Source organism: Scyliorhinus canicula, chromosome 8, assembly GCF_902713615.1.
Source record: "Scyliorhinus canicula chromosome 8, sScyCan1.1, whole genome shotgun sequence".
NCBI classification, from domain to species: domain Eukaryota; kingdom Metazoa; phylum Chordata; class Chondrichthyes; order Carcharhiniformes; family Scyliorhinidae; genus Scyliorhinus; species Scyliorhinus canicula.
The window spans coordinates 68556779-68581857 of NC_052153.1; the positions used below are offsets into that span (position 1 = coordinate 68556779).

Below are 25079 nucleotides of genomic sequence, written 5' to 3' on the forward strand. Positions count from 1 at the left end.
TTAAATGCCAACTAGTGCCTGAGAAACAAAGAAGTGCTGCCGTCTCAGGCTGGATTTTCACCGAGTGGGGAAGATTTAAGAGCCTTTTTAAAAATAGTGGACAGGTCGCAATTCCAGGATTGCCAACCCCATTCCCACGGTTTCCGATTTTCAGAGTTTGGAGCCTGCACTCCTGACCTGGTGGGCTCAATTGTGGAGATAGGCATGTCTGACCCTCCGCAGTTTTATGAAGTCCGCCAGCTTTTCAAGGACTTGTGGTTCATGGCACCTCAGAGGTGCTGTTAACCATAATGTGCATGAGGGAACCTTTTAAAAGTTAAGTTCAAAAGGTCCTGCTTATGCTCCCATGCCCTCCACCAGCCAACCCCTTCATGGTAGCTCATGCTGCATTTCAACCTATTCCCTCTCATCCATCCACCATGGCCCTCCCATGTCCTCTATGCCAAGAAATGCCCCCAAATAACACCAATAACCCCTCAAGTCCCACACACCAACTTTTGGCACTTCCCTGCCCAACCGCCCACTATATACTGTATTGAACCAATTAACTGTTTCATGAAAATGGGATGTATTAGAAAAGCTTTATAAAAAAAACAGTAATTCATTGCTAACTATCCACTTTTTTACTATAGCCCAATAAAAGTGTCTATTGTCCAGATTCCTTGAAGTATCATTGCTGAAATTGCAAGCACTTGAAACTTCTTTTTCTTGTGTAAATAAACATTGTGCAATTGACTCTAGAGTGGAGAGCCAGAGCTGTCAATCAAGCAACATTTTCCCTGGGGTCTATATTTTGCATTTTTGGCTGAGAGCCCTGTTATCCATTAGAGTATTAAAACATTGGAACATGAGGGGCCAGAGGGTATGGGTGGGGGACCTACCTTGGTATATGGACATGAGGAGCCATAGGTGGTGGGTGGGGAGGGGGGAATGGGGCATGGGGAGTGTATTTGGTGTGAGGGGTGAGAGCTGGAGGTCTTTCTGTTTTATCAGTAATGGGATGAAGGCACCAAGGTGGGCCTTTTAAACAGCCTGCCTCTGCACCCCTCCGAACTTTCCTTTTTCCTGGGTGTCTGATCCGACTGCTGCCCACACCCACCAACCGTCACCCATCAACCTACCCATCCTTCCTGGCACTTTCTCCTGAGGTGGGTGGGCAGAACTGGGCATTTTCATGACTCCCGCTACCCACCTTTAAGATGAAAATCCAGCCTGTAGTAACAAGTTACTCTTAACTGTTGAGCTCCAGGCTAAACCATCTGTGTTTATTTTTAAACATGTATTTATTTGTTGCAGTTGACAATGTAAATTTTTGGGTAATAAGGTTTTGGAGTGGAGTCCTAAACTAGGATTTGTGCTCATAAGTTTGATATTCCAATACAGAACTGAATAGTGGGTGGCACTCTTTACTGGAGGAGGTGCCTACCTTCTCTCATGGTTCAAATGAATGGTAAAGACCCATCGAAGATGGGGCACAAAAAAGTAAATTGTCTGAGAGCAGGTCAAGGATTTTAAAACTTTTTTTCTCCCGACGCAAAGACGGGTGCAACGAGGCTGCTGAATCGCACTCGTTGTCATTCTCCCAAGAGTCTTAGGTCCTAACTTTTAAAAGATAGTTGTGCGTCCAAAGACAACTTGTTGTCAGCGTTCCAATTTTTGGCATCCTCCCTCACTGACACCTAATGTCAATCTGGACAGGAGATTTTGCCCTTACCCATCATCTCAATGTGGACATCCCAGGAAGAATGAGTGGATAATAATCAAGAATGGAATCATTAGTTGATATTGTTTCTCTCTAAATATTGTTGGCAGTGAAACCAACGTAGAATCAGCAGAACTACTCTGATTGGCATCAAATAATTGAACATAGATTAGAGATCAAATATTAGATTTTATTGGTCTTTGCACCTTACAAAAAGCAATAATCGTAAACACTCCTGAATAACCATTGAATAATGATAACTTGGGCAAGGTGCTAGAGGGTAACTGGCACCCAGTGAGCCATATGTTAACAAGAATTGAATACTTCCAGGAGAAGAGGGAAGAGGAGAAAGTTAGTGAGGGAAAATAAATAAGAAGCAAGTTATAATCTGAAATAATACCAGAAATTGCAAGTAAATTCTTCAACATCTGAAAGGAGAAGATACTGATTAGCATTTTGGATTGATGTATCAATGAATCACAACCTGAATAATGCTCATCTATCTTTTTTTCAGATTCTGAAGAAATGTAATGTCTTCCAATATTTCCTGTTTGGTGTGGCTCAATACTTGTATTAGTTGGGGCATTTACCCACTAAGCTGTCTGATGGTTAATTTGAAAATTAAGCTCTGAAATTCTTTGGCTTATATATTTCTTTTTTAAATAAACAATTTTATTGAGGTAGTTTTTGGCTTTGTAAACAGTTACAGACATCAACAGAAAGAAAGAAAAAAAGGCAAAAATATGCAAACATCCATGTACTTTCAATACTTCAATCGTAACATACTGCACAAGCCCGCTCCTCTCCCACCGGTGCTACCCGCCATATTTTCCCTCCTACTCTACTCTACTCCCCCCCCCCCCCCCCCCCCCCCCCAACCCCCTGCTGACGCTCACTCTCCCGCAAAGAAGTCAATAAATGGTTGCCACCTCCGGGCGCACCCCTGTACAGACCCCCTCAATGCGAACTTAATTTTTTCCATACCCAGGAAACTCGACATGTCAGCAAGCCACAACTCAGTCTTCGAGGGCTTTGAGTCCCTCCACGCCAATAATATTCGTCGCCGGGCTATCAGGGAAGCAAAGGCCAAAACATCGGCCTCTTTCTCCCCCTGGACTCCCGGGTCTTCCGAAACCCCAAATATTGCCACCCGTGGACTCATCACCACCCTTGTTTTTAGCACCCGGGACATGATCCCCGCAAATCCCTCCCAGTACCCCCTCAGCTTAGGGCATGCTCAAAACATGTGAACGTGGTTCGCTGGTCCTCCCGCGCACCTAGCGCATTTGTCCTCTATCCCAAAGAATTTGCTCATCCGAGCCACCGTCATATGGGCCCGGTGAACGACCTTAAATTGAATCAGCCCGAGCATAGCACATGTCACGGTCGAATTTACCCTACTCAGGGCCTCTGCCCACAGCCCGTCCTCCATTTCCCCACCTAGCTCCTCCTCCCATTTAAGTTTCAGTTCCTCTGTCTGGGACCCTTCCTCCCTCATGAGCACCTTATAAATACCCGAGACTCTACCCTCCCCTTCTTCCCCCCTAGAGACTATTCTGTCTAGGATCCCCATTGGCGGGAGGCGTGGGAAAGATGGGACCTGTCTACGAACAAAGTCCCGCAACTGTAGGTATCTAAAATCATTTCCCCTTACCAACCCAAATTTCTCCTCCAAGCTCCTCAAACTCGCAAAGCTCCCTTCCAGGAACATATCACCCACCCTTCCCACCCCCGCCCGCCGCCATACTCGGAACCCCCCATCCATACTCCCGGGGGCAAACCGATGGTTGTCGCAGATTGCCGCCCAGACAGACGCCCCCATCTCCCCTACATGCCTCCTCCACTGGCCCCATATCCACAGGGTCGCCACCACTACCGGGCTGGTGGTGTACTTGGCCGGCGGCAGCGGTAGAGGAGCCGTGACCAGGGCTGCCAAGCTGGAGCCCCTGCACGAAGCCGCCTCCACCCGCTCCCAAATAGACCCCGTACCCACCATCCACTTCCTTATCATAGCGATGTTGGCCGCCCAGTAATAATTAATCAGACTCGGCAAAGCCAGCCCTCCCTCGCTGCGGTTCCTCTCCAACATCGCCTTCTTCACCCGCGGGGATTTTCCCACCCGGACAAAGCTCATGATCATCCTGTTAACTCTTTTGAAGAAGGACTGTGGGATAAAGATCGGGAGGCACTGAAAAATAAACAGAAATCTAGGGAGGATTGTCATCTTTACAGTCTGCACCCTCCCTGCCAGCGACAGCGGGAGTGCATCCCAAGTCCGAAACTCTCCCTTCATTTGCTCCACCACCCTGGCCAAATTTAACTTATGCAGCCTGCCCCAGTCTCGTGCCACCTGGATTCCCAAATACCGGAAATTTTCCTCAACCAGCCTAAACGGTAGCCCTTTCAATCTGTTCTCCTGGCCCCTTGCCTGTACCACAAACATTTCACTCTTGGCCGTATTTAATTTGTATCCTGAGAACTGGCCGAACTTCCTCAGGATTCCCAGTATACTTCCCATCCCGGCCACTGGGTCCGACACGTACAGGAGCAGGTCGTCTGCGTAAAGAGAGACCCTATGTTCTACCCCGCCCCTCACCATCCCCTTCCATCCCTCTGCGGCTCTCAGCGCAATCGCCAGCGGCTCTATGGCCAGCACAAACAGCAGCGGGGAGAGCGGGCAGCCCTGTCTGGTCCCTCGGTATAACTTAAAGTACTCCGACACTTCTTTGTTAGTCCTGACGCTGGCCCTCAGGGCCTGATATAATAATTTGATCCAATCCCTCCCTGAACCCAAACCGTCCGAGCACCTCCCATAGATAGTCCCACTCCACCCGGTCAAAGGCCTTCTCGGCGTCCATTGCCACCACTACCTCCACCTCCCTACCCGCCGGGGGCATCATTATCACATTAAGTAATCTTCTCAGGTTGGCCGCCAGCTGCCTACCTTTCACAAACCCAGTTTGGTCCTCCCCAATCACCTCCGGTACGCAGTCCTCCATTCTAACCGGCAGTACCTTTGCCAGGAGCTTGGCGTCAACATTAATCAGGGAGATTGGCCTGTAGGACCCGCACGCCTCGGGGTCTTTACCCCGCTTCAATATCAGTGATATAGCGGCTTGCGACATTGTCGGCAGCAGGGTCCCTCTGTCCCTTGCCTCATTGAAAACCCTCACCAAGACCGGGCCCACCAGTTCAGAAAACTTCCTATAGAACTCTACTGGGTATCCATCCGGCCCCGAGGCTTTCCCCGACTGCATGGCCTTTAGGCCCCCCAATACCTCCTCCACTCTAATCGGGGCCCCCAGCTCATCCACTCGCCCCCCCCCCCCCCCCCCCCCCCCCCCCCCCCCCCCCACCTACCCGTCCAGAAACCTTTTCTCCTCCTCCGGTTCTTCCGGCGGCTCCGAAGTATACAGCTTGCGATAGAAGTCCCGGAATACCTCATTCAATCCTGCCGGGTCCTCCACTTTGCGCCCCCCCCATCCCTCACTCTACCTATTTCCCTGGCCGCCTCCCTCCTCCTGAGTTGCTGCGCTAACAGTCTGCTAGCCTTTTCCCCATGCTCGTACACCACTCCCCTCGCCTTCCTAAGCGGTTCCACGGCCCTACTCGTGGATAGTGCCCCCAGTTCCGCCTGTAGTCTCTGCCTCTCCCTGAGTAAAACCTCCCCCTGAGTAAAACCTCCTCCGGGGACTCCGCGTGCTCTTCATCTATCCGACCCATTTCCCTGACCAATCTATCCATCTCTGCCCTGTCTGCCTTGGCTCTGTGGGCCCCAATTGAAATCAGCTCCCCCCCGCACTACTGCCTTTAGCGCCTCCCACAAGGTCGCCGCTGAGACCTCCCCCGTGTCATTCACCTGCAAGTAATTTTGCATTCACCTCCGAAGCCTCTCACAGATCCCCTCCTCCGACAGCAGTCCCACGTCTAGCCTCCATTGCGGGCGTTGGTAGCTCGCCCCCCCGATCTGCAGGTCTACCCAGTGCGGGGCATGGTCTGAGATAGTAATTGCCGAGTATTCTGTGTTCTTTACCTCCCCTATACAATCCCTGCTTAGTACGAAGAAATCTATCCTAGAATATACTTTATAGATGTGCGAGTAAAACGAGTAGCCCCTTCCTGTCGGCTGTCTATCTCTCCAGGGGTCCACTGCCCCCATTTTCTCCAGAAAACCCTTTCAGCTCCCTTGCCATTGCTGGGAGTCTACCCGTTCTGGGACACGACCGATCCAAAGGACCATGTTAAAGTCCCCCCCCCATTATTAGCCTGCGAGAATCCAGGTCCGGGATCTTCCCCAGCAATCTTTTAATGAAGTCCATGCCATCCCAGTTCGGGGCATATATATTCACCAGCACCACTCTTCTCCCCGCCAATCTGCCCTGTACCATCAGGTATCTGCCCCCCCCCCTGTCTGCGGATATGCCCTCCGCCTCAAATTGCACGCGCTTGTTGATCATGATTGCCACCCCCCTGGACTTCGAGTCCAAGTCCGAGTGGAAGACCTGGCTAATCCAGCCCTTCCTTAGCCTGGTCTGGTCAGACACTTTCAGATGTGTCTCCTGCAACATAATTACATCCGCCCTCAGAGCCCGCAAGTGCGCGAACACCCGCGCCCTCTTAACCGGCCCATTCAGTCCCTTGACGTTCCAGTTGATCAGCCTGGTCGGGGGGCACATCCCACCCCCCCCACCCCGCCGGTCAGCCATAGCCTTTCTCGGGCCGGCCCCTGACCCGTGCGTCGCGCCATTCCTGGCCCGCCCTTTGGCTGCCTCCACCCTCGACCACCTTTCCAGTGCCTATTTCAAGTCCCTCCCACGTCAGCAGAACAACTCCCCCCCCTAACCACATCCCCCGATACCCCCACCCCTGCCATCCACTGGCTGTGATCTCCCCCCCCCCCACCTGACTCCCTTGACTAGCCAATCTGCTAGCCAATCTGCTAGCCCGGTGACTCAACACTCCGGCGCCTTCCTGTCTCATTCCCATTGTTTCCCCGTCCTCCTCCCCACTCCCCGGCGCCCCATCCCCCTCTCCAACCTGGAGCAAGCCGGCTCCAGTGTCCTCCGCGAGCTGCACAAAAAGTACAAATCCACCCAAAAAGGAAAAAACAGAAAAAAGAGTAAAAAACACCAAAACAAAAACCCATGAGAGAAAAGAGAAAAAAAAAAGGTAAACCCCCCAAACCAATGTCCATGAACAAAGGAAAGAGTCCCAAATGTTCCGCTTGGCCCCTTTGGCCCAGCAAACCGTTGAACAGCAGTCCAGGCCCATTCGGCGTACCTTCCCACGGTAATCCTCGGGCCCTTAATTCGTGTCCGTGGGGCCCCTTTTCGGGACCAGCCCCTGATCCCTCGCAAAATCCATTGCTTCTTCGGGCTCGGAGAAGTAGTGGTGTTGACCCTGGTGCGTGACCTATAGGTGAGCCGGGAACAGCAGACCAAACTTCACATGCTTCTTGAACAGCACCTCCTTGACATTCTTAAAGGCTGCTCGCCGCCGAGCCACCTCCTGGCTTAGGTCCTGGTAAATGCGGAGAACACTGTTGTTCCACGTGCTGCTCCTGGCGCTCTTTGCCCACCGCAGCACCCGCTCCTTGTCCACGAACCTGTGGAACCTAATCACCATCGGGCGGGGGGGGGGTCCGCCCGGCCGCCCCTGCCTTGCCTGCACTCTGTGTGCCCCCTCCAGCTCCGGCGGTGGCGGAAAGGCTTCGGCCCCCATCAGCTGCTTCAACAGGTCTGCTACAAACGCTGCGGCATCAGCTCCCTCAGCCCCCTCCGGGAGGCCGACCATCCTCAGGTTGTTCCTGCGGACTCTATTCTCCAGCTCCTCCACTCTGTCCAGCAGTCTTCTCTGCCGCTCTTTCAGCCCGTCAACTTCTAGCGCCGCAACCGTCTGCGCATCCGCCTGCTCCTCCACCGCATCTCCCAGCTCCTTAACTTTTCCATCTTGCGCATCCAGCCTCTGGTTCAGCTGATCCACCGCTTTCTGGATTGGGTCCAAGCTGTCCCGCTTCAGCGCTTCAAAACTGGAGCATGTTATCCAGCGCCTGCTGGATTGCTGAGTCCGGGGTCCGTGTGTCCGCCATCTTCGGTCCCAGGTAATTTTCTTCAGGTCCTTGCCTCTGTCCCTTTTTCTCCTTTTTCTTCAGCCTTCTGGACTCCAGCTGTTCCATGTGCCGCAGCCCGCTCCTCAGCACTTTCGCTGCCGCCTTCCTTCTCCCAGCTCCTTAACTTTTACCTCTTGAGCATCTGAAGTGGGTCCAAGTTGTCCTGCTTCAGCGACTCCAAAATTGTTTTTCTTCTCCTGGAGCAAGAAAGGTCCGTGTGTCCGCCATCTTAAGTTTCAGGTCAGTTTCCTCTGCTCCTTGCCTCTGTCTCTTTCTCTCTCTCTTCCTCTACCTCCTGGCCTCCCACGGTTCCATAGATTGCAGCCCGCTCTCCAGCACTCTCGCGGCCGCCTTTTTGCCACTCCGTAGTCCCGCTATCACGGGGAATCAGCCCTAAAGCCCCGCCGGAGTGAGAGCCCGCCGAATGTACGGCTCACTCAAGCATCACCGCCACCGGAAGTCCCTTTGGCTTATAGTTTAACCCATCCAAATGTACTTTATCCATTGTGCTGGTGACCCATAACGCTTGTAATCGTAATTATCACAGAGCTCAATTTATTGACAGGATGTGATTAGGAGAACAATTTTTGTGTTGCTGCCCACATGCCTAAAAGGTACATCTTTGTGTTCATTTAGGTGCAACATTGGTGCTAAAGAAGAAATTCTCAGCTAGCCAGTTCTGGAATGACTGTAGAAAGTACAATGTTACAGTATTCCAATATATTGGAGAACTCTGCCGCTATCTGTGTAATCAGCCAAAGGTAATACTTATGTGACAGAGCTTTTTACTATCCATAATTTTAGCATGTTTTCCAAGCACTGTTTCAGTTGTGTTGTTAGCTAATGTGGAAGGACTTGGAGCATCTTTACTGAGCTCATCTTTCCTTTTCTTAAAACAATCAGAACTTGCCACCTGCCGACTTGGGGAGCACTAAAGATTAGGTTTAATTTAATTCTGAATTTTTTTTTGTGATTTCCTTATTCCTAGCAGCAAATAGGAACTTGCGATGTTTTAGTGGGTGGCTATTTGCTCCTATAGTGATATTAAGAATGTGTTATATACCTTTAAAATGTATGTTGTAAGTACTGAGAGTTTATAGTTCTGAATGTTAGATGCTATCAAGGTTTTTTTTAAATACAAAAACAGTGAATGTTGGATTTTCCGATAAATAATGCAATGAGGAAGAATAAATGTATTGGACTAAGCGGTTTGAAGAATGGCATCGATTGGTGAAGTAATTTGAAAGAAGTGTAAGATTAGACAACAGTTTTGCACTTTGTGAAGAGGGAGAAGACAGCACACGGGAGATGATGCAATGGAAAGGTTCAAAATAAAGTCACGGTACAGATGAAACAAATATGAGGTTAAATATAGAATAGTGCCCAGGAAATTTTTATTTTATTCTTTCATGGGTGGGTGCTGCTGGCAAGGGCAGCATTTATTGCTCATCCCTAGTTGCCCTTAAGAAAGTGTTGGTGAGATGCCTTCTTGAACTGCTGCAGTCCATACAGTGTTGGTATAAACACAGGGAACAACATTCCACGATTTTGACACAGCGACAGCGAAAGAATAGCCATATACGTCCAAGTCAGGATGGTGTCTAGCTTGGAAAGGAACTTGCGGGTGGTCGTGTTTCCATGCATCAGCTGCACTTGATGCCACGGGTTTGGAAGGTGCCTTGATGATTTGCTTCTGTGCATCTTAGATGGTACATGCTGCTGTAACTGTGAGTCAGTGGTGGAGGGAGTGAATGTTGAAAGTGATGGAAGGAGTGGATCAAGGGAGCTGTTTTGTCCTGGATGGTGTTGAGCTTCTTGAGTGTTGTTGGAACTGGATAAGTGGAGAGTATTCCATCACACTCCTGACTTGTGCCTTGAAGATGGTGGACAGGTTTTGGGGAGTCAGGTAATGAGTTAATCGTTAAAGAATTCCAAGCCTCTGACTTGCTCTTGGAGCCATAGGGTGGAATTTTATAATTTGTGGATTCAAGTTGTGGCTCAAGTGAGAAAATCGGCATACATTGTGCCACCCACACAGCCAGCATTTCTCAACAGATAATTCAGCACTTGGTGCAATAAAAAAAACCGCAACTTTGGGAATTCCGAGATCTCCGATTTTAAACAAAAGTCAAAGCCCCCCATATGCACAAGGGAACCTATACTGTCACGGATACGAGGTCCGCTCACCTGCATGGAGGTCCCCAGAGGGGGTTCTGCTGCTCAGCACTGCCCCTTGGAACTTCTCTTGGAACCCTACTGATTCAGGGGTAGTGCTAGCAGGCCAGGGCAGGCCCTCGTAGACATTACATCACGTTGGCAAGGGGAAGATACCAATGTGGGGGGACTATAGGGCGGGGAAACCCTTTAGTGATATTATAATTTATTGAAATGGGGTTCCCAACCCTTGTGGGCAGGGGGCAAGGAAAATCTCTTGCCGTATTTTTCACCCGCGTCACCATTTGAGCTTGCAGTGAAAGCAGGCACAACATTTCAGCCACAGTATTTATATAGCTAGTCCACTTAAGTTTCTGGTCAATTGCAACCCTCAAGATGCTGAAAGTTGGAGATGCAGTGATGGTAATGCCATTGAACATCAAGGGGAGATCGTTAGATTCTCTTTTGTTTGAGGTGGTCATTGTCTGGCACTTGCGTGGCATGAATGATACTTACCACTTATCAACCCAAGCCTAAATGTTGTCCAACTCTTTATGGATACAGACTACTTCAGTATCTGAGGAGTTTCAAATAGTACTGAACATTGTGCAGCCATCAGCGAATATCCCCACTTCTCACCTTAGGATTGAGGGAACTATTCACATTTAGCTTTCTGTATTGAGAAAGTATTGATGACAACCCGATTTCTGCTCTCCAGTGGAACTTTGAAATATGAAGGATTCAATTTTACATAAATGCTGCCACTAACAGCAATGCCATTGTTGCTTCTTGTAAGTAGCAAGTAGCTTTAAGACAGGATTTTAGCAGGCAGGATTTTAGCACAGGGTTAAATCGCTGGCTTTGAGAGCAGACCACGAAAGACCAGCAGCACGGTTCATCTTCCATACCAGCCTCCCCGAACAGGCGCCGGAATATGGCGACTAGGTGCTTTTCACAGTAGCTTCATTTAAAGCCTACTTGTGACAATAAGCGATTTTCATTTCATTTTCAAGTTAAGAGCAATAATGAGTTGGCAATAATAAGTTGGCAATAATGGTTACCCTGCATTCCCTGTTGAATGACTGTTGACCATTGTGGAGGTATTCTCTGAATTTAGATTTATTTTGCCCATCAAATTCAATACTTTAGGTTTGTGTAATTATATTAAATATGCAATTCCATGCAAATGTGTTTTCAAGACCCCATAGGTCAGCCTTGAGACCAACTATGGTAGATGCTACTTATCTTTTCAAGCATTATTAAGGGGGAATTTATCGAAGTTACAGACTAAAAGTTATAGGCTAAAAATCTCCCACAGTTCAATGTTTATCTGTAATAGCACACAACCTGACAATTTTATTCCAGTTTATTTTGATCCTGGATTACAGGGAGGCAACAGCAAGAAACGGCTCTATGGTTGTATGGGGTTGATGGCTTCCTGTAGTTTAGGAGGTGCAGTTGATGACACACACATTGTTTTTGAGATGGCCACAGAACACTCAATCACTAATGTCAACAGGAGAACTCTCAATGTTTAGATTGCATATGGCAATAATGAAAAGATCCTGTATATTAACACCCAACATGCAGGAAGCAATTATGATGCCTTCAATACTCACAAACCAACCCTCCAGGATCTCTTGTTGGAGGAGGATCAAATCAACAGATGTGTTCTGGGTGATAAAGCCTATGCTCTGTTCCCATGGCTAGTTACGCCAATAACAGTGGTCTGAACAACAGTAGAGGAGTCCAACAATGAGACATATCCCTTTACTAGACTAATAATTAGGAGGCTACGGGGGCATTAAAAGCATTCTGCCTGGACTGGCGAGAAGGGGTATTGCAATATACTCCAGTTGGGGCCTCGAGTAGTTTTAGCCTGCGTTTGCAGCAGGAAGAGCTGCAACTTGAAATGAGTGACAAGGAGGGTTCTGCTCAGGTGGAACCAGAATTAAATGGAGCAGGCCACCGTGATGATCAACACTCAGAAGACTTCTCCATGGGACATGAAGAACACAGGGCATCCCTGAAACCTTGGGCGCGATTGTCTCAAATTCACTCAAAGTGTTGCAGTGAATCGGGAATGTTTTCTGCTGGAGCTGGGACCAATGCTCAGATGCCATTCAATGGCACTTTGAAATTTTTCTTGAGAGGGTTGGGTTTTCCAAGGCCCTTGAGAGGGGCGCTGAGTTCTGAATTCTAAATATTTTGAATTCTCTCTCGTACCCGAACAGGCGCTGGAATGTGGCGACTAGGGGATTTTCACAGTAACTTCATTGCAGTGTTAATGTAAGCCTACTAGTGACAATAAAGATTATTAAAGATTAATTATTACTGCCAAATCTGCTTTATAATTTTTATTTGTCTTCTGCCTGGTTTTACTCCCTGCAGGCATTCCACACCAGAGGAGAGACCGGTAAGTTAATATTCTCTTTTTTTCCCCTGAAAAGGGCCAAAAGTGAGTCGCTAAACGGGAGCAGCTTTGTCCATGACTGCTCACTGCATCGCCACCACTGGAAGTCCGTGGATATGTTTTCACTGCTACTTTGTGACTGTACATATAGATTTAACTATTCCTCTTTTTGTTTTACAGATAGAAGGTGAAAAGCATCACCAGGTGCGCATGGCTGTCGGAAATGGTATAAGGACTGAAGTCTGGAAAGAATTTCTAGAGAGATTTGGCAACATTAAGATGTGTGAGTTTTATGGTGCAACAGAAGGAAATATATTCTTTATGAATTACACAGGCAAATTCGGAGCTGTGGGACGCACTAGTTCCTTATATAAGGTGAGTAAAAATTTAGTTCATAGGAATGAAAGCTGGAAATGTTTTGGATGACCTTGTTTAATCTTTGCCTCAGAATTATTTTGGGATTTAATTTGATTGCGGCGGAGTGTTGGGAGAGTGAGTGACTTCCACTTTCCAGCTTTCTGGTGTAATGTCCTGGTCAATGCTTCCCCTTGTTGCAAATGTTACAATGGAGGGAATCTGTCCTTTACGAAAATAACTGGAGTTTCACTTATCTAGGTCGCCCAATGGTGGGTTATTCCTCACACCTGTTTGTTTGATGCTGTTAATATTTATGCAATTCTGTGTTCCAATTGAAAATTGATACTACAAAGGATGCAGAGTTAAAAATGAAATTACTATTTGCAGCTGGAGAAACAATAAGCAAGGAATTACATTTCATTTATATAACAGAAAATTGTACTAAGCTTTGATTCTATTTTTTATTTTGTTCCAGCTTCTTTGAAAAATCATTAGCTAAAACTTGTGACTACTCTTTCAGACTATTTGCGACCCACTTATATTTGTGCAAGTGAACTAAAGTTACAGTTGTATAGCAGTCCATCATATCCCAAAATCCTCCATGAACAAGGTAACTTTTTGAAATTAATCACTACTATCATGGAGTCAAGAGATAAGATGAAACAGCTGCTGAAATGATGGCACAAGCAATCATCAAGGGGATTCCCAAATCCTGTGGAAAGAAAATAAAAAATTGTGACTAATTCAAAATTAGAAGCTGGTACAGTTTCTTTCCAACGGGGAATTTCCACAACAGATTATAGAGGTAATTTGAGGTAGTCAACTGACCGATCTGCTTAATTCAGTTTGCCTGATGAGTGTCAGAAAAACCATTATGACTGAAGTTGCTTTAAAGTGTACTGAGTACATGAATGTTATTCAGTTATAAGAGTCAGTAGTAGAGGGTTGGAAATTCAAGCAATGGGAAAATCTGCTTACCGGAGACGAGGGATTGACTGCTAAGGGCAGTTATGGGACATGGATTTCCTGGAACATGTAATTGTGACGATGGCATTTATTGACTGTTATATTCAGAACTGTTTTAAGGTCACTGGAGACCAGTGCCAGAATTGGTGCAAGTTACTGATGAGATAAGGATGTCTTGTGGTGCTGTGAGAAACTTGTCCCTGTCTCTGACCCAGAAGCTCCAGGTTCAAATTTCGGTCCAGGACTGTTGTAAGATGTCAGATACTGTTTGGTAGGGCTTGATGAAGTGTTTGGTAGGGCTTGATGAAGTGTTTGGTAGGGCTTGATGAAGTGTTTGGTGTCTAAAGTGGATTAACTGAATACATTTATTAACTACAAGAACTATGTACATATATACAGTAAGGGGTTCAAGATGACAGCTGTCTCCCTGTTTGCTTGTACACACAGCTCTGTCCAACTGTAGACTGTGGTGGTAGGTTATGGTAATTTATCCCATTTTTTCCCATGGTGGATGAATGCTGTACTTGTCTCCATAGCGTTTTTCCATCATCTTTCATCATGCTGCTGGCGGTGACGCATATGGAAGTTCACGTTTCAACAATGGAACCCTTAAGCCCACTTATTTCACAATTATAGCCAAATTTCTGCTTACTTTCTTTCCCAATTGTTCTTTCAGTCTCATGTTAATCTTATATGTACCAGACCCTTATGCTTTATAGACTTGATGGTCAAACAGATTGAGTATCAACCTGAAAATCTTTTCAACACATGGTAATGACAGTCAGTAAGAGTGGGAGAGATTCCTGGTCAGCCATGTGATGGAAAGAACAATGGAACCTCTACCATCTCCATTCATAGCTCCGGACTATATCATATACATAAAAGTTGCCACAGCAACTCGGACGTCCTGAGTGACTTGTTGCACAACAACACGATTGATGAGATGCAATAACTAAACCAGCTCAGATGATCTAATCATGCATTGTATGATGCAGTATTGAGATAATTAAATCTTGCATGTAATCCAGGAACTATTCTAAACAGCACTTAATTGTATTGTCAATTATTTAACATCACTGGATATTTTATTTCATTTAATCAGTGAATTATTTATTGCAGTCTGACAGAAAATTTTACTTGTTTATTGAACTCCACGCACACACACAAATTTATATCCGGTGTCTGGACGGGTCACAAATTGTATTTTAAAACTAGACATTGGTCCAGAATCTTCATGTAAAATAACAGCTAGTTTCATGCGAATGTTTTTATTAGTGTGTAAATCATCCAGTAATTCGATATGAGGAAGAGATACTCCGTGAGTTGCCGCAAGCTGCTGGACGATTTACGCCACTCTGCCTTTAGCCTCGTGAAAGTAGTAGCTCGAGGTCAACCACTGAAGAGGCTCAAGAATTTGTTGCATTTGTGCAATACTTCAGAATTAAACTTACCACAAAAAACTTGGGCTTGTTAACAGTGTAATGATGAGGTTTATGCTCCTGCAAATCCAGAGAATCTTTTCAGTTCAGAAAGTAAGCGGTTGAAGCTGTGAAGTCTCATTCCTGCAAATGGTTCTTAGAAACCTTTACGATTTTTTCACCTTAATTTTCCATCTTGTCTTTTTTTCTCTTTCTTAATTCAATCTTTCCGTCTCTTTATTTCTTTCTTTAACATAGAACAGTACAGCACAGAATAGGCCCTTCGGCCCTCGATGCCGTGCCGAGCCATGATCACCCTACTCAAACCCACGTATCCACCCTATACCCGTAACCCAACAAACCCCCCCCCCCCCTTAACCTTACTTTTTTGGACACTACGGGCAATTTAGAATGGCCAATCCACCTAACCCGCACATCTTTGGACTGTGGGAGGAAACCGGAGCACCCGGAGGAAACCCACGCACACACGGGGAGGACGTGTGCTTTGATTTTATTTCACCCTATTACCTTCTCCATTCTTCTTCTTATTTTTCCCCATTCTAACTACCTTCATGTCCAGTTTCCAACAGGTGGAGGTGAAAATGGTTAGAATTTCCCCTGGGTACAGCCAGTATATGGCAGGGGTTAGGTTATAGGGGGTTGTTGCTGGGGGTGGGGGGGCTGCGGGGAAGATGATCTGCCGACGAGGGAGGGAACTGAACCAGGTAACAGGGAAGGGGTCGGGGGTGGGAGCTGCCAAGAGGCGGACCAGGGGAGGCGTGGCACATGGGCAGGGGGTGGGCCCAAGAAGGGGGTGGCTGATCGGCGTAGGGGGGGCCAGGGTGCCCTCCAACCAGGCTGATCACCTGGAATGTTAGAGGATTAAACGGGCCGATCAAGAGGATACGTGTGTTCGCGCACTTACGGGCTCTGAAGGCGGATGTAATGTTGCTGCAGGAGACGCATTTGAAAGTGGCGGACCAGATTAGATTACAGAAGGGCTGGGTTAGCCAGCCAGGTCTTCCATTTGGGGCTTGACGCTAAGACCAGAGGGGTCGTGATCATGATTAACAAACGTGTTAAATTTGAGGCGGACAGCACAGTTGCGGATGGGGGTGGTAGATTTCTCATTTCCGGGGCAAGCTTGAGGGGGTGAAGGTGGTCCTAGTGAATGTTTACACTCCAAACTGGGATGATGTAGATTTCATCAAAAGGCTGCTGGGGAAAATCCCCGACTTGGATTCACACAAGTTGATTATGGGTGGGGACTTTAATACAGTCCTTGATCCCGACCTGGACCGGTCGTGCTCCAGAACGGGCAGGGTCCCAGCAATGGCAAGGGAACTGAGAGGGTTCATGGAACAAATGGGGTGTGTGAGAGAGTGGGGAAATGCATGCAGGACTACCTGCAGGTCAACGAAAGGGGAAGTCTCAGCAGCGGTGCTCTGGGAGCCGCTGAAGGCGATGGTGAGAGGGGAACTCATCTCAATCCGAGCCCATAGGGACAGAACGGATAGGGAAGAGATGGACAGACTGGTGCAAGAGATGACACGGACGGATAGGGAATATGCGGACTCCCCGAGGGCAGAGCTACTTAGGGAACGACGGAGACTGCAGGCGGAGCTGGGAGCGCTATCCACTGGAAAGGCCGTAGTGCAACTCAGAAAGGCCAGCGGCGTGGTGTATGAGTACGGGGAGAAAGCCAGCAGAATGCTTGCACAGCAACTTAGGAAGAGGGAGGTGGCCAGGGATATAGGGACGATAGTGGACGGGGCAGGGAACCGGGTGGGAGACCCGGCAGGTTTGAACAGGGTATTCAGGGACTTTTACAGTAAGCTGGATACCTCGGAACCCCCCACGGGGCCGGAGGAGATGAGGCGCTTCTTAGATGGGCTGACCTTCCCAAAGGTGGGCAGGGGGATGGTAGATGGGCTGGGGGCCCCGATTAGAGCTGAAGAAGTAATGGGGGGGCCTGAATGCCATGCAGTCGGGTAAAGTCCCGGAGTCGGACGGGTATCCAGTGGAGTTCTACAAAAAGTTTGCGGGTATACTGGGGCCGATGCTGGTTAGGGTCTTTAACGAGGCGAGGGACAATGGGGTGCTACCCCTGACGATGTCGCAAGCCACCATTTCGCTGATATTAAAACGTGATACAGATCCGGAGGTCTGTGGGTCCTATAGGCCAACCTCCCTGATTAATGTAGACGCTAAACTGCTGGCCAAGATCCTGGCATCCAGAATCGAAGATTGCATACCGGACGTGATTGTGGAGGACCAAACGGGGTTTGTTAAGGGCAGGCAGCTAGTAGCCAATCTAAGAAGGCTACTCAATGTGATTATAATGCCCCCGGAGGGCAGAGAGGTGGAGGCAGTGGTGGCAATGGATGCCGAAAAGGCTTTTGACCGGGTGGAGTGGGACTATTTATGGGAGGTGCTGGGACGGTTTGGATTTGGAGAGGGCTTTGTGGACTGGGTTAAACTGCTATATCGGGCCCTGGAGGCTAGTGTAAGGACGAACAGGACAACATCTGAGTATTTTAGACTACACCGCGGGACAAGACAGGGATGCCCCCTCTCTCCAATGCTGTTTGCGTTGGCCATAGAACCGCTGGCAATTCCTCTGAGAGCGGCAAGGGGATGGAAGGGAATGGTCAGGGGGGGATAGAACATAAGGTCTCGCTCTACGCGGATGACCTCCTTTTGTATGTGTCAGATCCAGAGGCAGGGATGGACGGGATTATGGAAATCCTAGGGGAGTTTGGCCCCTAGGATTTGGCGGTTTTCGGGCTACAAGTCGAACATGGCAAAAAATGAGATGTTTGTGGTGCAGGCGAGGGGTCAGGAGAATAGGCTGAGGGAGCTACCATTTAGGCTGATTGGGGAAAGTTTTAGGTATCTAGGGATACAAGTGGCGCGTGACTGGGGCAAGATACATAAGTTGAACTTGTCAAGGCTGGTGGAGCAAATGAGGAGCGAGTTTCGGAGGTGGGATGCACTCACGCTGTCACTAGTGGGGAGAGTACAGACTGTGAAGATGACGATCCTCCCTGTTTATTTTTCAGTGTCTCCCTATTTTCATTCACGGTCCTTTAAAAGAATCAATAAAATCATCCTGGGATTTGTTTGGGCGGGGAAGTCCCCGCGGGTAAAGAGGGGGATGCTGGAACGGAACCGTAGCGAGGGGGGGCTGGCGTTGCCGAACCTCAGCAACTACTACTGGGCGGCTAACATAGCCATGATAAGGAAATGGATGGTGGGTACGGGGTCGGTTTGGGAGCGGGTGGAGGTTGATTCGTGCAGGGGCACCAGCTTGGCAGCCCTGGTCACGGCTCCCCTGCCGCTCCCGCCGGCCAGGTACTCCACCAGCCCTATAGTGGTGGCGTCTTTGCGGATTTGGGGCCAATGGAGGAAGCATGTGGGGGAAGTGGGAGCGTGGGTCTGGTCCCCAATATGTGACAACCGCCGATTTGTCCCGGGGAAGATGGATGGCGGGTTTCGAGCGTGGCGGAGGGCGGGGATGGGAAGGATGGGTGACTTGTTCCTGGAAGGGAGCTTCGCGAACATGAGGGCGCTAGAGGAGAAGTTTGGGCTGGCGAAGGCGAATGACTTTCGATACTTGCAGTTGCGGGATTTCGTACGTAGACAGGTCCTGTCCTTTCCACGCCTTCCACCAAGGGGGATCCAGGACAGGGTAATTTCCAGGGGTGAGGTAGGAGAGGGGAGAGTCTCGGATATTTATAAGGAGCTTATGGGAGCGGAGGACACAGGGACCGAGGAACTGAAACTTAAGTGGGAGTTGGAGCTTGGTGGGGAGTTGGAGGGAGGCGTATGGGCAGACGCTCTGAGGAGGTTAAATGCAACCGCAACATGTGCCAGGCTCGGCCTGATTCAATTCAAGGTGGTTCACCGGGCCCACATGACGGTGGCCCGGATGAGCAAATTCTTTGGGCTGGAGGACAAGTGTGCTAGATGTGGGAGAGGACCAGCGAACCATGTCCACATGTTCTGGGCATGTCCAAAACTCAGGGGATACTGGCAGGGATTTGCGGACGTCATATCCCGGGTACTGAAAATAAGGGTGGCGATGAGTCCAGAGGTGGCGATGTTTGGGGTGTCAGAAGACGCGGGAGTACAGGAGGGGATAGAGGCCGACGTTGTGGCCTTTGCTTCCCTGATAGCTCGGCGACGAATACTGTTGGCCTGGAGGGACTCAAAGCCCCCTAAGACCGAAGTATGGCTGTCGGACATGGCAAGCTATCTCGGCTTGGAAAAAATCAAGTTCGCCTTACGAGGATCACTATCTGGGTTCGCCCGGAGGTGACAACCATTCATCGACTTCTTCGCGGGGAACTAATCGTCAGCGGTGGGGGGGGGGGGGGGGTGTAGAATAGTGTAGAGCAGGGGGGAAGAATTTCCCCTGGGGTGTCAAAACTGAGAGCATTTCTTATCCTGTGGACTGTAGATTTGAGGTGCGCAGTCGTTGTTTATCATTATCAGCATTATCGCGTAACATCTAGTCATGGATGGTGTGGGACTCTAACTGTAAAGTAGTATAAATAACCAGAATCTATATCCTGGACATTAACAGAGGTGGGCTACATCGGTGCGGGGTGCTGTGGAATCGTAAATCCATGCTGTGTGTCATTTGGCATCGACAGCTTCCTGCTGGTAAAGTGAAATCTTAAAACCTTCGATAGTCTAGGGTAACTTCAGTTTAATTTTTTACCTTTTTTAACGTTTGCAAAGAGCTGCCTTAACACTGCTGGCTTCTCTGTTGGCCTCATGCAGCTTTAAACAACAGGGTACCCAATTGCAGTATATCTATTTGCTGTGCCACTCGGTTTTTATGCCAATTTTGAATTTTCAAACTTAAGCTGAAAGCAGTATTTCAGTTTGAAAATAACGTGAAACCTGGTACAGTTGAGTCAACTGATGGCAAGAGAATAATGTTGCATATTTTGTTCCTCCACTTCCAACAGGGATGACTTGAGTATTGTGTTTTGTGATAGAGAGCCATAAAGAGCTTATTGTTCACAGCTGTTTGCTTTGGTTTGTGCAATGCATCCTAGTTTTGGCTCAAAACTCCAGCTAAGACAAATATTCTTTTGAGAGAAGATTTTACAACACATTAGGCTCAATTTCAACCAAGGGCAGGCAGGAGTTTGGTGTGGGAGGAACTATAGAGAGTTCACTCTGAGGCACACGACATTTTAATTCCTGTGCTTCAATTACATTTTCCACTAGACAGCAGACACAACCAGAATTTTAGTCAGGTGTCTGAGGAAAAGTTATCCAAAAAAATTAAGCATGTGTCTGAGGAACCTGCCCCTGTTTAGGGCTAACCAGAAATTGATGTGGCTGCTGGAGAAACATTGTGGAGTATTGGGGGGAGAGAGAGAGACGAGGCTGAAAGAGGTGTGATGTTTGGGTAAATTGATTCTGTGTAAGAGGTTTCGGCTTGTCGGGGGCAGGGGGTGAATGATGTGGTGGTGGAAAGAGTACAAGAGAGGACCTGGAGTCAGTATTGACATGTGGAAGCCAAAGTTAAGTTTGGTTCTTCCTGAGATTCTCAGTTCTGATTTCTCACCTTTGTCCAGATCCTGAACAGAATCCATGGAGAAAGCGAGAGATGAGGGGTATGTTAAAAGTGGCGTCAACTCGGTTCCCTGACCAAACCTTGTGCAGTGCAGATGGTTTCTCGCTTATTTAAGGGATGAATATCAGCAGGTTATAGGATTACTAATTGTACAATAATGACACTGATTACAATCAGATACATATGAACTACCAGTGGGCTATTCTATTACTATTGGGTGTGAGAGGGATTGGAATATTGCTAGCATTAATATTGTGCAATTTCAGTGAGTTACTATTGATTACTGATGGAATAAATGACCCACGTCTGTTTTCTCCCCTTTGAACGACACAGCCATCTTCAGTTGTCTCCTTTCTCGCCTTTAGTTACCCTTCTTCTCTTGTTGAGGTAGGCTTCCTGCTTCTTGGAACATCTGCTCAATAGAGGTTGGACGAAACAACGAGCACAGATTGTCAACTGCAGGAGGCCTGACCTTTATAAGATAGATGCAGTAACAATTGCAGATGCCATGTAATTGGATATCACAAGGCCAAAAAAATCACATAATCAAACCTCCAGGAATACCTCAACGTCAGTTGCTAACCATACTCTTCCCGGGACCTGAAGGAGTCTCCTTGCGCAGTTACTGCTCTTGTGCAATGGCCACTATGTCACTCCCACTCCCAGTTTCAGGAGGAAGATGTACAAGTACTACTCAGATTGAGACACTTAAGGTAAAATGACCTGAGCTTCACATTGAATTATTTGTAGTGTTTTTTTTTGCCTGCCCTAGTTAAAATCAGGGAATCGAAGTATGGTCACAAAAATATAGGTCTGAAACTTTTCACTCAAGAATCTATTCAGAATTACTGAAGACAGCAATGCTAGATGTGCTGCAGTATCAGATTTCTAAATTCTTGAGCAATTTCCATATACTTATGCCAGTCTCTAGACATGGATAAAATTAAAATAAATCAAGAAGTTGGCTTCAATGAAGTTACTGTATTATTATTATTAAGTATAGAAGTGAAAAGAATTTCCGTTCATTTTTAATAGGCGCTAATTACTTTTCTTTTTTTCTCTTCCCTCAGCACTTTCCCCAATATTTCTTTGATTTATTGATTTTGATTTGATTGATTTATTGTCACATGTAACGAAGTACAGTGAAAAGTATTTTTCTGCGGCCGAGGGAACGTACACAGTGCGTACATAGCAGACAAAAAGAATAATCAGCAGAGTACAATGACAAATGGTACATCGACAAACAGTGTTTGGTTACAGTGTGGAACAAGGGACCAAACAAAGCAAATACATGAGCAAGAGCAGCATAGGGTGTTGTGATTAGTGTTCTTACAGGGAACAGATCAGTCCGAGGGGGAGTCGTTGAGGAGTCTAGTAGCTGCGGGGAAGAAGCTGTTCCTATGCCTGGATGTGTGGGTCTTCAGACGTCTGCACCTTCTACCTGATGGAAGGGTTCTTTGCTGCAAAAGCAGAAATAATATGTTCTGCTAGTGTCATATGACTGACTAACAAACGTTCATCTCCTTAAAATATGACCTAAATCTGTGCATCTGTGGATTCTCAGATTCAACCTTAAATTGTATTGTGGATGGGAGCAGGCTTTGGGGAGTCAGAAGGTGAATTCCCAGCCTCTGACTTACTTTTGGAATCATTGTATTTATATGGTTTTTATGGTCAAAATCAAGTTACCTTTCTGGTTGATGGTGTTGTGATATGATGTGCATGCATATTTAAGGAAACATATCTTAAACTACTATCAATCACTGCCACTCCAACAAGATATGATGGATGAGTCTCATGACTTGTTATATGAGCAGCAGGACTTGCAGTAGGATGTATTATACTTAGCTTTTAGTGAACATTCCCTTTATATAGTCTTACCTTCAAATAATGGATTTGCATTATTGTTTCACTGAGCCTTGCGTATAATTGGTATGTTTACACCTAAAAGAGGAATGTATCATGGTGGCAGTTTGTGGTTTCTGAATGTTATTTTGATTTTCAAGTACATCATTCAAAACACGGTAGCAGTAATGGAAGCATGTTTATGAAGATGTAACTCAGCAGAATACAAGCCTCAATCCTCCATACGCATCTGAAGAAGATTACTAGTGTCAAAGTGAAACAACTATCGAGCCTCACCGTGGATAAGAATTCTGTAGCATTGCAGTGATTTTAAACACACCGGGCGACCTCCCATCGGGTCGGAGAATCGCTGGGGGGGGGGCGTGAATCCCGCCCCCGCCAGCTGCCGAATTCTCCGGCGCCGGGGTTTTGGCGGGGACAGGAATCGCGTCGCGCCGGTCGGCGGCCGCTGGCAGCGTCCCCCCCCCCCGCCGATTCTCCGGCCCGCGATGGGTCGAGTGGTCGCCCGTTTTTGGCCAGTCTCTCCGGCGTATATTAGAGTAGATACTTACCGGATGGACCTGGCTGCGCAGGCGGCCTCGGGGGGCATGGGGGGAATCTGGCCCCGGGAGGTGCCCCCACGGTGGCCTGGCCCGCGATCGGGGCCCACCGATCCACGGGCGGGCCTGTGCCATGGGGGCACTCTATTCCTCCGCGTTGGCTGCTGTGGTCCTCCGCGATGGCCGACGCGGAGATGAACCCTCCTGCGCATGCGTTGGGATGATGCCAGCACACGCTGGCGCTCCTGCGCATGCGCCAACTCGTGCTGGCCGGCGGAGGCCCTTCGGCGCCGGTTGGCATGGCGCGAAGCCCCTTCCGCGTTGGCCGGCGGGGCACAAACCACTCTGGCACCTGCCTAGCCCCTGAAGGTGCGGAGGATTCCGCACCTTCGGGGCGGCCCAACGCCGGAGTGGTTCACGCCACTCCTCAGCGCCAGGACCGCCCGCCCCGCTGGGTAGGGGAGAATCCCGCCCACCATACCTCTGTCCTGTGATCACACCTCACTCTAGCCAGCAGGAATCAGGTCCCAGAAAATTGTTCAAATGTTAATTCGTAAAAAGACTATCTACAACAATGTTTAATAAGGAATATAAATTAAACAACAGGTGAGAGTGAAACCTCATTTTAAGTAGAAATCCACAGGCAGGAGAATCAATTACTGTTGAAATAAAGTAGGCTGGCTGGGAAGAAGAATCTATCCCAAAACTACTCTGAACAGCTTGAAGATGCTTACAATTTGTTTTAACTAAGTTTATTTCAGAAGCCCTGCGGTCATATTCATAACAAAATCACTGTTTTGTGGATGGAAGTTCAGTAAATGAGGGACAAAAATCTGAAACAATTCAACAGCACCACCATTGCAATCGATCGTCAAAGATATTGCTCACTATCTGTGGTCTTAGCACACAGCTAAATCACTGGCTTTGAAAGCAGACCAAAGCAGGCCAGCAGCACGGTTCAATTCCCGTAACAGCCTCCCCGAACAGGTGCCGGAATGTGGTGACTAGGGGCTTTTCACAGTAGCTTCATTGAAGCCTACTCGTGACAATAAGCAATTTTCTTTTCTTTTCTTTGGGGTATCAGACCAGCCAGATCTATTCCTGGGGAGGAGGGCAGACGCCCTTGCCTTTGCCTCCCTCATCGCCTGCCATAGAATCCTGTTCGGCTGGTGGTCAGCACCACCACCCAAAGCTGCAGACTGGTTGTCCGACCTCTCAGAATCTCTCCAAATGGAGAAAATCAAATTCGCCATCCGAGGGTCAGACGACGGCTTCAACAGAATGTGGGAGCCATTCATGCAATTGTTCCGGGACCTGTTTGTGGCCAACAAACAGGCCGAAGAATAGCCAGGTAGCCAAGAAACAAGGGAAAGTAGCCGAGGAGGGGGAGGGAGGGATAGACCGGGGGAAGCGGGGGAGATAGCAGCTAAACCTAAGAGAAAAGAAAGGGGAACCACAGGAGAAGGGGGGGGAGGGGGTAGAAGTGAGGGAGGGGGGTGATGGAACCATCAATTCACCAGACACGTGTTTCCGTTGTGAATCTAGGCTTCAATCGACTTACTTCAGAGCCAGCCTGTTACCTGTCGATGAACTCGTAGTGAACTCAGGCTGACTCTGGACACGGGTATTTATACAGCTGCACTAGGGGGAGGAGTCATGGGCGAAGCCAAGGATGGAGCCCAGTACATGTTCCTGAGTGCTCCCAGCGCTACTCCCCCTAGTGGTAGGATCGCGCTACTGCGCTTACAAAGACAGTGTGAATTAACATATATACATCTATATTACATTCACCACATTTACCCCCTGCAAAAAAACAAGTCCGGCGGGGGTGGCGGTCTAGTCTATAAAGTCAGTCTGTCCGGCGGTCGAATTGTCCGTTGAGATCTGCGGAGCACCGGGGTTGCAGCCTCTTGCGGTGGCTGGATGGGTGTAGTGTGCTGGGGTACGATGGGGGACTCC

The 25079-nt window shown here is 48.1% G+C and overlaps 1 protein-coding gene across 1 annotated transcript in view; it reads left to right on the forward strand.

Annotated features, from left to right (window-relative positions):
• Positions 1-25079, forward strand: part of LOC119970307 (long-chain fatty acid transport protein 6-like) — a 116998-nt gene that overhangs the window by 42820 nt on the left and 49099 nt on the right. The window contains exons 4-5 of the mRNA XM_038804707.1: positions 8448-8572; positions 12559-12753. Coding sequence (XP_038660635.1) covers positions 8448-8572; positions 12559-12753 — 320 coding nt within the window. The remainder of the gene's footprint in view (positions 1-8447; positions 8573-12558; positions 12754-25079) is intronic.